This window comes from Acomys russatus, chromosome 20 (assembly GCF_903995435.1).
Source record: "Acomys russatus chromosome 20, mAcoRus1.1, whole genome shotgun sequence".
Lineage (NCBI taxonomy): Eukaryota > Metazoa > Chordata > Mammalia > Rodentia > Muridae > Acomys > Acomys russatus.
Window position 1 is genome coordinate 21,490,558 of NC_067156.1, and position 12,800 is coordinate 21,503,357.

Genomic DNA, 12,800 nt, shown 5'->3' on the forward strand with positions numbered 1-12,800 from the left:
AGGCAGATGGCCAGCTTGGTCTACAAAGTGAGTGCAGGATAGCCAAGGCTACACAGTGAAACCCTGCCTCGAAAACCCAAATAATAATAACAATAATGATAATAACAATAATATAAACAAATAAGAAAGTGCTAAGAATGTGATATCTTTATCAACTCCTTCCTCCTCCCCAGGGTTCTAGGCGCATTATAGAAAAGGCAAGAAGAATTTAAGAGTCAACAGATGAAAATGAGCGGTGTGACAGGCTGTCTTTAGTACACAACAAGCTATCACACTTATGGTCTCACAGCAGTCCTGGGAACCTGCACAGGATCAAGCCAGCCAGAATGCCAGCATAGATGGGGCAGATAATTTCCAGGCCCCATCTCTCACTGGGGAGCTATTGGCAATGGATGGTTGTTAGAGATGGGAGAGAGAACTATGTTCTGAGGATGTGACCACTAGTAGCTTTCCCATATTCCAGTACGTGGCCGCCTAACCATGTGCACATGGGAAATCACTAGCTGGTTTTACTGGGTTATTAAAGAAACAAAAGAATGAAGGTGGGAGGGGCATATTGGAGAGACACTGGGGGAGGGTGGACTGGGGGAGGGTGGAGGAGGGAAGTGAGGAAGCAGATCTGATACCCTGTCAGTTTACCCCTGTGCCATCCTCTAATAATAAAGAATTGCATGTCACAAGCGAAGTAATCTGTACATACTTCCATAGGCCTGGTGAGCACAGGAGATAGAAACTGGAAAGCTAACTTAGACAGTGACCCCCGCCCCAAAGCAGCAGTTCTAAGAATGCCCTTGCTTCTCCAGCTAGAAGGCCAAGGCAAGCTCTTGTTCTTTATTGTCTCTGAAATAAGCAGCTTGCCTAGAGGCTCCTTCTGTGTGAAAGGGCAGGTCCAAATACCAATCCCTTCTGGTGAGCAGCTTTGGAACTAAATCTCTGTGTTTTCTCGGTGGAAGTGGGTTATATCTCTAAGTCAATTTCAGCCCTGCATGATGCTCAGCTTAGTGGGTCAATCTTACATTCTTGATCAGAATTGTATGGAGGCCCATTAAGGGAAAGCTATTTCCTCCCAATCTACCTCTGGTCTTGGTTACATTCCAAGCTTTGAAAAACATCAGAGCTAATTCACCTTGGGCTATCTATCATCTAGCCAAAAGACCACCCTTCAGGAAGGTCAGTTCATTCAAAGCTCAGCTAAAGAGATAGGCAGAATACTTATCCCCTTAATGAGATAATGTACTTCTCCTTGACAGAATCTCTGCCCTCTCCCCAGTCACTTAGGAAGCCTAAGCTGCATCTCTGCTGAAGTACTCAGAAAAGTCTAACTTTCAGATACTTACCAAAGCCCAGGCATGCCTCCCCATGCAATGTCCTTCTTTGTGCTTTCTCAGAAGCCGTCACCCTGGCCCGTCTCATCTTATAAAGACATAGTTTCTCCTTCTCCTATCCATCTTTTCCCTCAGAGAGCTCCAACAATTACAGCTTCCCCTGCCTTGTTTTTCCTTTTAAATTCCGTTAAAATTGTCCTCAAGCTTCCTTATAAATCCATTCTTAATTTCTTTGATTGACTAAACTAAGACCCTTGACAGAGTATCTCAATTTCTTCAGTAATAATCAGACATTTAAAAAAGAAATACATCAATATTCTAATTTTATAGTGTAAACAAACTCAGTAAAAAAATAGAAAAATATTGGCCTCTGTTAGGGTAGTGGTGGTGGTGGTAGTGGTTGTGGTGGTTGTGGTGGTGGTGGTGGTAGTGGTTGTGGTGGTGGTGGTTGTGGTGGTGGTGGTGGTAGTGTTGTGGTGGTGATGTGGTGGTGGTGGTGGTGGTGGTGATGGTGGTGGGTGGTGGTGGTGGTGGTGATGGTGGTGGTGGTGGTGGTGATGGTGGTGGTGGTGGTGATGGTGGTGGTGGTGGTGATGGTGGTGGTGGTGGTGGTGATGGTGGTGGTGGTGGTGGTGGTGGTGGTAGTGGTTGTGGTAGTGGTTGTGGTGGTGGTGGTGGTAGTGGTTGTGGTGGTGATGGTGGTGGTGGTGGTGATGGTGGTGGTGGCAGTGGTTGTGGTGGTGATGGTGGTGGTGGTGGTGGTGGTGGTGGTGGTGGTGGTGGTGGTGGTGGTGATGGTGGTGGTGGTGGTGGTGATGGTGGTGGTGGTGGTGGTGGTGGTGGTGGTGGTGGTGGTGGTGGTGATGGTGGTGGTGGTAGTGGTTGTGGTAGTGGTTGTGGTGGTGGTGGTGGTAGTGGTTGTGGTGGTGATGGTGGTGGTGGTGGTGATGGTGGTGGTGGCAGTGGTTGTGGTGTGGTGATGGTGGTGGTGGTGGTGGTGGTGGTGATGGTGGTGGTGGTGGTGGTGGTGATGGTGGTGGTGGTGGTGATGGTGGTGGTGGTGGTGGTGGTGATGGTGGTGGTGGTGGTGGTGGTGATGGTGGTGGTGGTGGTGATGGTGGTGATGGTGGTGGTGGTGGTGGTGATGGTGGTGGTGGTGGTGGTTGTGGTGGTGGTTGTGGTGGTGATGGTGGTGGTGGTGGTGATGGTGGTTGTGATGGTGGTGGTGGTGATGGTGTTGGTGGTATGTGAATACAGTTTTTTGGAGTGGGTTTCCTCATTCCACAATGTGCATTCTGGGGGTTAAATTCAGGCTTGCCTTCAAGGTCCCCTCCGTGCTGAGTCATCTGGCCCTGCCAGGAAGTGTATGTTTAGAAAATTTCAGTCTTATACCAAGGTACATATATAAATAGGTGATAGAGGGAGAGAAAGGGACGAAGAGAGAAAGGGAAAGTGGGACCACTGAGACAGACAGACACGTCACACTATGTAGCCCTCGGTGGCTGGCCTTAAAATCAGAGATCTGCTTGCCTCTGCCTCCTGAGTTCTATGATTGAAAGTGTGGGCTACCACAAAGGCTAATACAATGAATTCTTACATTGTTTTAATCGCTTCAACAATTATCAATCTTATTCCAATGAAGCCCAATTATCCTGAAGTAAACTCTTACACATCGTATTGTTTTTCCGATCAGGTCACTTTATCGAGTTCAAGCTGCGGTAGAACCCACTTTGCAGCTCAGGCTGGCCTTCAGTACATCATCCTCGGCCTTCTACCTGCTGCTGCTCAGATTATAGGACTGTGTCAACAAAACAGCTGCTGCACCATGTGTACATAAGTCAGTGTGTATGCTCAACACATAAGGAATTTTAAAAACAGGGTCAGTCTATGTAGCTTTAGCTGTCCCGGAACTCTCTCGGTAGACCAGGCTGGCCTCCAACTCACAGATCTGCCCGCCTTTGCCTCCTCAGTGCTGGGATTAAAGGCGTTCACTACCACACCTGGCATTACCCTCAATTTCTTAACAAATATCCTGTGATCTCTTTACTCCTTTTACAATCCCTCATCCATTTCAGTCATTTAAATCTTTCCTGCGCTATAGGTCTTCTACTTCGATTGCTGCTGCTACCCAGCGGCCCGCCTGAAAGTGATTTCCCTCTACCAATAAATAGGAAAACAACGCTACCCAGAAGCAAGCCAGGGGCAGGGCGGGCGGAGAGGACGGGAAAGAAGCGACTTGCGGAACCAAAGTTGCACCTGGCCCGCGGGCTCCGTGGGGACCCAATTTTGTAGTACACCAAAGGCAGTACGTGCTAGAGCAATTGGCCCCGGATCCCGGAAGTAGTCCTCAATCTCCTGCTCCGGCATAGGCTCCTCCATGAGGCATCGAAAGCTCCGGGTGAGCATTATCTACTCTGCTGCCCCCTGAGCTGAACCCCGGCTGCGGCGGAGATGGAGAGCTCCGTGGAAGGCCGCGCGGCCAGCGTGCTGTTCGCGGGATTCCGGGCCCTGGGCCTGTTCAGCAACGACATTCCACACGTGGTGCGGTACAGCGCTCTCAAGCGCCGCTTCTACGTGACGACTTGCGTGGGCAAGAGCTTCCACACGTATGACGTGAGTGATTTCCTCCACCCGCTTCCCAGGAACCAGGACTGCCTAAGTGGAGTCCCACTTTCGCCTCCCACCTACCTAGGGTTTCCCTTTTTGTCACCCTGCCTTACCGTAATCACTGTCTTGGGCTGTCCTCATGGCATCCTTGTGCCCTCGCAGTCCACCTGGGGGCGAGTTTCGGAGGACTTTTCTGACCCTGGGGGAAACTACTGGAGAGTATCTCAGTGGTTTGGCACCCCTAAGGATGTAAACAAGGCAGGAGCCCATCCCTCGTTCATAATTTTTTTTTCCACAAGGAGACTTCTTAGGCGTTTTATGGTATAATTGGCTACAAAAGATTTGCTTGGAAACTCAGACTAAAACACAGTGGAAGAAATAGAAACGATGAGATAGATAAGTTTGAGGGAACCGTTCACATTTGATGTTTGAGCATTATAGCACCCTGAATAAACTAGGAATAAAGTCTTAGAAAAATTCAGTTACTTGCCAAGGGCCTTCCTCTTAGTGACGATGTTTAACTTTTAGTAGCTTATCAGTCCTTGCCCTCGTTTTCTGTTTATTTTATGCAAAAGGATGCAAGTTTTTAATAAGGACATCCGGAGGTTGGGAAGCAGATGAATTAATGGCAGAGTGGGTGTGGCCGAAGAGCTATTACTGTCTTGGGTTTCTGAAAGCCTGGGTTAGTAATGTTGAGAGGAGTGGGTTATAAGGAGCTTATTCACCCTGTAGGAGCAGCGTGTGTTGGTGCTTCCTCCTTGCTTGCCAGCTTTGGACTCTGCTCAAGTTTCCTAGCTGAAGCGTCACTTTTCTGTTTCTCAGTTAAACTTTCTTGAAGTTGTCTTTGGTCTAGTGCTCTCTTGCTACCCTGTTACACAGTTAGACATAAACACAGTTTCCCCTACTCTGCTTCCAGGCAAACCATGTGGTTAGAAAAGTAACACATCCAGAAATGTTAATAAAAATGCTCCCTTTGCATGTCTATTGAAGTTTACTGGTAAGAAATCAGCTAAAGTCTCCCCTTTTTTTTGAATTTTTACATTTACTATTACCATAACAGTTTGACATCTGAAGACTGTGCCGGTCATACCAACCAGTGCATTGTCTGAAACTGGAAGTAATTTAAAGGTAAAAATACGAGCCTTTTGTGTTCCCGTCACTGATATGTCCAAGACATTTGTAACGTGCTTTGGCCTACCATTTGCCTCTCCTGTAGCTTTGATTATGGTGTCAGACTTCGTACAGAATAGCTTATTTATTATACAAGAAAAATAGGCAGATTTTTGGATAGCTAATATTTATTGAACATTTACTGTATAATTGGCCCCATTCTGTTCTACAAATGTTTACTCAAAATCTCATTGATCCTATAATGTGCATATGTATTTGAGCCCCCGCCCCTCTTTTTTCCCCAGAAAGTGGAATTTGAGGCACACAATAGTTAAGTAAAAATTCCTGATGTTGCACAGCTGGATTACTATCCATATACTAAGATCACTGACTTACAGTGTGCTAACTAGTCACGTCCACTACTGTGTGGTCCAGGAGTTACAAGTGGTTTTCATATTTTTATTAAAGCTGGTAGAAGATCAAAAATATTTGGTGATATGAAAACTATGTAAAAATTAGATTTTCATACATAAAATTTATTGGAGTCCACCCAGGCACATTTATTATGAGTATTTGCTTTTATGCCACAAACAAAATCTGTGTGGCCCAGAAAGCCTGAAATTTTACTCTTGGACATTTACAGAAGCTGTTTCTTCTCTTTCTTCTCTCATCACTGCTGGCAAAGCAGGGGAAACCACCAGCATTATTAGTAAAAGAGCTGAGGACCAGCGAGGAGCTTTCTTAGGAAAGGACAGCATAGCAGATTCATAAGGAGCTAGCAACCTAATTGTAATTGTTTTTGTTAATGAAAACGTGTTTAATTCTTTTTCTTTTTTAACAACAGGTTCAGAAGCTTAGTCTGGTTGCAGTAAGTAAGTGTACTTTTTTGTGAATTGGTGTTTGCTATATTTAGTTTTTATTTTGTCATAAATATTTTGTTTGTCTTGTTTTTTTGTTTGTTTGTTTTGTTTTTTTGATTGAGGCAGGGTTTCTCTGTGTAGCCTTGCCTGCCCTGGACTCGCCTTGTGGACCAGACTGTCCTGGAAGTCACAGAAATCCACCCGGGTGTTTTGTCTTAAATTTAAAGGGCAGGACAGGATCATGTTTTATTGTTAGTTGTCATGCTACTTACTTGTAATTTATCAGAACTTGTTTTTATGATCTACATGAATTTATTTATTTATTTATTTTTGGTTTTTTTGTGACCGGATTTCTCTGTGTTAGCCTTGTCTGTCCTGAACTTACTTTGTAGACCAGGCTGACCTCGAACTCACAAAGATACACCTGCCTCTGCCTCCCAAGTTCTGGGATTAAAGGTGTGCTCCACCACCGCCCTGCAAAGATTTATTTATTTATTATGTATACAGTGTTCTGCCTATATGTGTGCCTGTACGCCAGAGGAGAGCACCAGATCTCATTACAGATGATTGCTGGGAATTGAACTCAAGACCTCTCATAGAGCAGACAATGCTCTTAACCTCTGAGCCATCTCTCCAGCCACGTGTTGGTTTAAGTAAATAAGCAAAAGAGAGTAAACTAAGTTGAGTAAGAAAGTGAATTAATTGGTAGTTCTAAAGAAAGTACTGTTGTGGGATCTAAATCCCCAAATGGAATATACAGGATAAAATGTACTTAAGACTATCCTCTATCTGCTAAACTCCTTAGTCCTTAGAGAGGAACAGAAATGAAGGCCAAGGAAATTATATCGTGTGAGAGTGCGTAGAGGTAATAGGCGTGCTTACTTTGGAAAAGACTGAGTTGAAACCACATTGTACATGATTATTTTAGAAGTCAACATATAAATACTGTATAGAGTTTGTCAGAGTTACTCAAAGTTATGATTTACTTTAAAGCTATTTTTGAGGAGCTGGAAAGATAGCGCAGAGGTTAAGAGCACTGACTGTTCTTCCAGAGGTCCAGAGTTCAATTCCCAGACACCGCATGATGGCTCACAGCCACCTGTAACGTGATCTAATGCCCTCTTCTGGTGTGCAGGAGTACATCCAGGCAGAACACTGTATACATAGTAAATAAATCCTTTTTAAAAAGAAAATATTTTTGAGTCACTAAAAATCTTCACACTGTTTAAGATGTTACAGCTACATATACCATGTATCCATGTGCCTGAAGTTTGTATATTAAGTGTTGATTTTTCTTCCAAACTCTCAAAAAAGCTTTTTCTTTCTTTAGAATGCTGTTATATCTGCACACCATATATGTTTATAATACTGAAGTTAAAATTTGATGCCAATTCTCGTTTTTATTTAAATGCATACTTTTGAATTATACTCATGAAAATATTTTACGTATACTTAAGATTTCTAGTCATTCCACAGTCTTAACAACCCACATTTCCTTTATGTTTTTTCCTAGGTAACTCTGTTCCACAGGATATCTGTTGCATGGCAGCTGATGGGAGGCTAGTCTTTGCTGCATATGGAAATGTTTTCTCTGCGTTTGCCCGTAATAAAGAGGTTTGTATTATTTTTTCCTATTATGGCAGTTTCTAGAGGAAGAGAAGATGGTGTGTGTGTGTGTGTGTGTGTGTGTGTGGTGTGTCTATGTCTGTATTTGTGCATGCTAATGAAAAAATTAGTGAAAAAAACTGTAGTCACTGTGTATTCAGGGGTTAGGGGAACAAATTAGAGACAGGGAGACATCAGGAACGTCAGCTGTGGAGAAACTTACTCCCTCCTGGGCCGAAGAACCAAGTCAAAGAGTAGAGTTACTGGGTCCTAGTGGGGACTGGAGCCCTGGACAAGAAAGGAATTTAGTTATGGAAGGACCAGCTATGATAAAGTGTTTCTGTGTCGAAGCAGAAAGGTGTAAGGAAAAAAATCATCTACTGTTTTCTCCAAATCATCTGGAAGTCAGTATTGGTAGAGTATGTGGAGGCCAGTCTTCTGGGGCGTACCATTTCTCTAGGGTGCACACTGTCACCCTGGTACACTGGGAGAGGGGCCTGTGTGTTGCATGCCACTTTTTTTTTCCTCTGGTTTTTCTAGACAGGGTTTCTCTGTGTAGCCTTGGTTGTCCTGGACTCGCATTGTAGACCAGGCTGGCCCCGAACTCACAGGGATCCACCTGCCTCTGCCTCCCGAGTGCTGGGGTTAAAGGCGTGCACCACCACCACCCGGCACTTTTCTAACTGCAGCGGAGAGGCTGAGCTCTCTAGCTCTCATTACTGATGTCTTCCTACTCCACACTTCACTTCCTTATTGAGTAGCCTGAGTGAGCAGCTCAACAAGCCTGGTTCCTTCTTATTTCCTCATGTAATCTCAGATAGTTAAAAATTGGACTGCATTTCGTAACATGAGTATTTTAGTTGCTGGCATATTTTCTGGATTATATAATAATATTACATGATGGGCTGAGTAACATGAATTTCTTTTAAACTTTGGCATTATAGATAGTGCATACTTTTAAGGGCCACAAGGCAGAAATCCGTCTTTTGCAACCCTTTGGGGACCATGTTATCTCAGTGGACACCGACAGTACTCTTATTATTTGGCACATATATTCAGAAGGTAAGACTGTTTCTTTACCTTGGGATAATGTGTATATTTATGTATGTAGTTAATGAAATCTATGAAAACCATGTGTTCTGTACCAGAGTTTTCACATACACACAATAAAACACTGGAGAATATTTAAGCATGTATGGGGGAAAAGGTTCTAAATAAGCAGTTTTACTTAGATTGTGAACTATTTGGACATATTAGAAGTGCTCACCTTAGGTGACACAGTCTCCATTGTACTTCGCCAAGGTTGGGGATGTGTTATGATGTGGTTTTCTCTGCGTCATAAGTTTGGAAACACCTGAGACATTCTTGGGTAATGTCTTCAACTTTAAGGAAAAGAAATTATAGTTGTCACCTTGAAGATCCTGTAACCTGAAAAAAATATTCATCCTCTTTCAAAGGATGAGACTCTGATTCTCCTTTGCAGTAGCACTGTGTTTAAGGGTGGTGTAATTGTCACAGGTTCGGAGTTTACCACCAGGATGTCCCTAGCTTTCCTTAGTAAGGTAGTGTGGGTCAGTCCTGCATTGGATCTATTGAGTTACCTGCTTGCGTTTTTAGTTACTATTATCTCTCAGTGATCTATTGGCCAGTGACATGTGTTTGTTTTTAGTAACTCTTTAGAGAGTGCCTTTCTGAGAGGTATACTGTGTCCTCATTGAAATTCCTTTTTTTTTTTTTTTTTTTTTTTTTTTTTTTTTTTTTTTTTTTTTTTTTTTCCCGAGACAGGGTTTCTCTGTGTAGCCTTGGCTATCCTGGACTCACTTTGTAGACCAGGCTGGCCTCGAACTCGCAGCGATCCACCTGCCTCTGCCTCCCGGGTGCTGGGATTAAAGGCGTGCGCCACCACGCCCGGCTGCCTCATTGAAATTCCTAAGCCTCTGTTTTCTCTTGTTCATGTAAGAAAGTATTTTCTGTGGAGACAGGTGCTCATAAGGTCTCAGCATCTGGTTCCTTGTTGATGCTAATGCCAGGTGTTGGTATGGCTGTTACAACTGCACAGTGAAATAGGTTCTTCCTGGAGCTGTTTTTAGTGACTTTAAGTAAAACTGCTGGTTCAAAAAGGCAAGAATCTCTCAAAGTAGCACTCTAAAGTTTGTACACATTTTCCTTTACTTTCCTTCTCCATTGTGCCTTCTTTGATACTAAACTTTTGGCAACATATTGAAACATTATTTTAGTCACAAACTAAATTAAAACCAAAATAAATAGGAATTTTAAATGTAGTAAACACTATTTCTAAGAGGTTTCTGATTGTCCAGCAAGTGACTGGCTGTTGACTGTGCTACTCCCTACTCTGCAGGGTGATAACTTGCCTTCTGTATTGGACACTTCTGAGGAAATGTAGTCATTACTGTGGGTTTTGATGAGGTTTGCCTCTTTGGGGTTTCATTTAAGTTGCTTGTAGAGCTTTGCAGATACTTTGTGTTTCATTTAGAACTAAATCATAGAAATCCTAATGTTAACCCCCAGGATCATTTTTAATCCTTTCTGTAAACTGATTTGGCAGGATAATTTTGAGTAGTAGTATTTACACTTCATTTTTGATAGTCTTGATGGCATTTACAAGTTGCCCTATCACATTTTGTTTCTCAAGAAATTTTATTGGATAAAGGGCTGGTGAGATGGCTCAACAGCTAAAGGCATTTGCTGCCAAGCCCAGTGATCTGTGTTAGTCCTGCATGGTGGAGTGGGAGAACAAGCTCTTGTAGGGTGTCTTCTGACTTCCACATGCACTCTGTGTACATGTGTGTCCATCACATACACACACAAAAAATATTTTTTAAGACAAGTGCTGATAGGTTGAAATGTAAGTCTCTTATTTATAGTAAGTCTTTGGTGTGATAGTGTGTATAGTAGATGTGAGTATATGAAAAATGCATAAAATTATTTCATAAACAGTAACTGTGTTCGTAACTTTTACTTTTATAGAGGAATACCTTCAGTTGACTTTTGATAAGTCAGTTTTTCAAATTTCTACAATTTTGCACCCAAGCACCTACTTGAATAAAGTCCTACTGGGCAGTGAGCAGGGAAGCCTACAGTTGTGGAATGTAAAATCCAAGTAAGCACTTAATTGTAAATGCTTTTAATTCTCAATTTGTCTTTATCTACTGCTCCCTCAAGGATTGTGAAATCTCTGTTGAAATATTGCCCTGACATGAGCATACGTGAATGCCGCATATTGTCCTGGCACATGGTGAGCGGCACAGAAATGCCCGTTGACCGGTGTTCACCAGTGGCGCATGATGGGGAAGAACCCGTATAGAGTGAATTAACTGCACAGTGGCTGGGAGAAATGCTTTTTAAACAGCTAGTACTTTAATCACCACCAATCTAATTATTATCTACTATTAGTAGAGAACGGAAGACCGCCTCAGTGACTTTAAATATATAGTTAATTACCTGTTATGTGAACACTAAGCCAAAGAGAAGGGAAGGCAGCTCAACCTTTATGCAGTATTTTAAAAAGCAAACAAAGGGCTGGAGAGATGGCTCAGTAGTTAAGAGCATTTTCTGCTCTTGCAGAGGACCTGGGTTTGGTTCCCAGCACCCACTTCAGGCGGCTCACAACTGCCTGTAACTACAGTTCCAAGGGATGCGACGCCCTTTTCCTCAGGTACCAAGCACGCATGTGGTGCACATCCATACATGGGGACACTTACACATACAAATACAATATTTGAGTCCTCCCTAGTTATCCTGTCTGAAGCCGTTATAAATTTGCAAAGGGAAGGTTTGATGTTAATCCTGGTTCATGGTTTTCAATCAGTGTTCAGTTCAACTTTCCACCGTTGACTGCCTGCCCTGTGCTAGGTTCATGGTTATTGACCAAGATCTGTTTCAGTCTGTGAAGTTATTTTCTTAGGTTTTTTTTTTTTTTCTTTTGCATTACTTGCTGTACGTTTAAGTATCTATTGCATAATTACTGAGTAAACTAAACTATGCTCATTTGCACAATTGAATGTATGACTTAATACTTTGGTGATTGTTGTGTTTTCCAATCTTCGCTTTATGAACTTATTTTGTTAATGGTTTGATTCTGAAATCATGTATGTACAAATACTACTCACATCAGTAGTGATGTTTCTAGAAATAATTAAATTGTAGCCAAAAATATTTTTTATTTTATATTTGGCTTTTTGTTCAGAATGTCACTGAAGAGCTGGAGTTTCAGCTTGAGATCTAAAGTCCAGCCGGGCTCTGTTACTGACTAGCTATGCCAGCTTAGCTTAATTACTTCACTTCTCTTTTGTTTTCTGGAAAATGGTGAATGCAGATCACATTTACTTTCTGTGATTACATTTTGAATACTAAGTAAGTTGACATATGTTCTGAGAATAGGGAGTGCTGAGGCAGGAATTTAATAACCAGCGCTGGGGTGCTGAAGAGATGGCCCTGGGCTTAAGAGCATTGACTGCTTTCCCAGAGGACCTGGGTTTGCTTCCCGGCACCCACATGGCAGCTTACAATAGTCTGTACCTCCAGTTCCGGAGGAATCCAACTGCTGTCTTCTGGACTCTAAGGGCACTGCAAACATGTGGTGCATAGATATAACATGCAGGCAAAACATCCATATACATAAAAGAAAAATAAATGAATCCTTAAAAAGAACATAGTATCCCTTGATTAAAAAATAAAAATAAGCCAGGTGTGGTGGTGCACTCATGTAATCCTAGCACTTGAGAGGCAGAGGCAGGTGGATCTCTGTGAGTTAGGGGCCAGCTACGTCTACAAAGTGAATCGAGGACAGCCAGGACTATAAGAGAACTCTGTCTCGAAAAATACAAAAAACAAAACAATAAAATAAAATAAAAATAATAAACAGAACCTATTGTTTTTCTTAAATGCATAGTTGATTTTGCTTTCCTTGAAATAATAATTTTTATCTTTCTTCTTATAGTAAGCTCCTGTATACATTTCCAGGGTGGAAGGTTGGAGTGACAGCTCTTCAGCAGGTTAGTTCTTTTTTGTTTAATTAAAGAAGAAACAAGGCTAGTAGGAGACAGTCTTACTTTCCTAGAGTAACCATGTTTTTAGACTTCAATAAAAACTAATGCGTAGCTTTGCTTCTCTTTAAACTGTTGCCCTGAGGAAACAGTGTTCTAGAAACTTAATTGAAAATAAGAAATAATGTCTTTGCTATGAAGGTTAGTATAATCTTACAGAGTTGGAATTTCCTTGTGATTTCATTCATGAGCATGTACTTTAGTGCCTTATGTGGAACAGAAATAGC

General features: G+C 42.4%; 1 protein-coding gene across 1 annotated transcript in view; it reads left to right on the top strand.

The window, feature by feature from the left end:
* Positions 1-3,758: 3,758 nt before the first annotated feature.
* The window catches only part of Wdr36 (WD repeat domain 36), a 33,326-nt gene continuing 24,284 nt past the window's right edge, over positions 3,759-12,800 (top strand). Inside the window, exons 1-6 of the mRNA XM_051163103.1 lie at positions 3,759-3,938; positions 5,887-5,914; positions 7,416-7,516; positions 8,452-8,569; positions 10,496-10,628; positions 12,468-12,522. Coding sequence (XP_051019060.1) covers positions 3,777-3,938; positions 5,887-5,914; positions 7,416-7,516; positions 8,452-8,569; positions 10,496-10,628; positions 12,468-12,522 — 597 coding nt within the window. The 5' untranslated portion in view covers positions 3,759-3,776. The remainder of the gene's footprint in view (positions 3,939-5,886; positions 5,915-7,415; positions 7,517-8,451; positions 8,570-10,495; positions 10,629-12,467; positions 12,523-12,800) is intronic.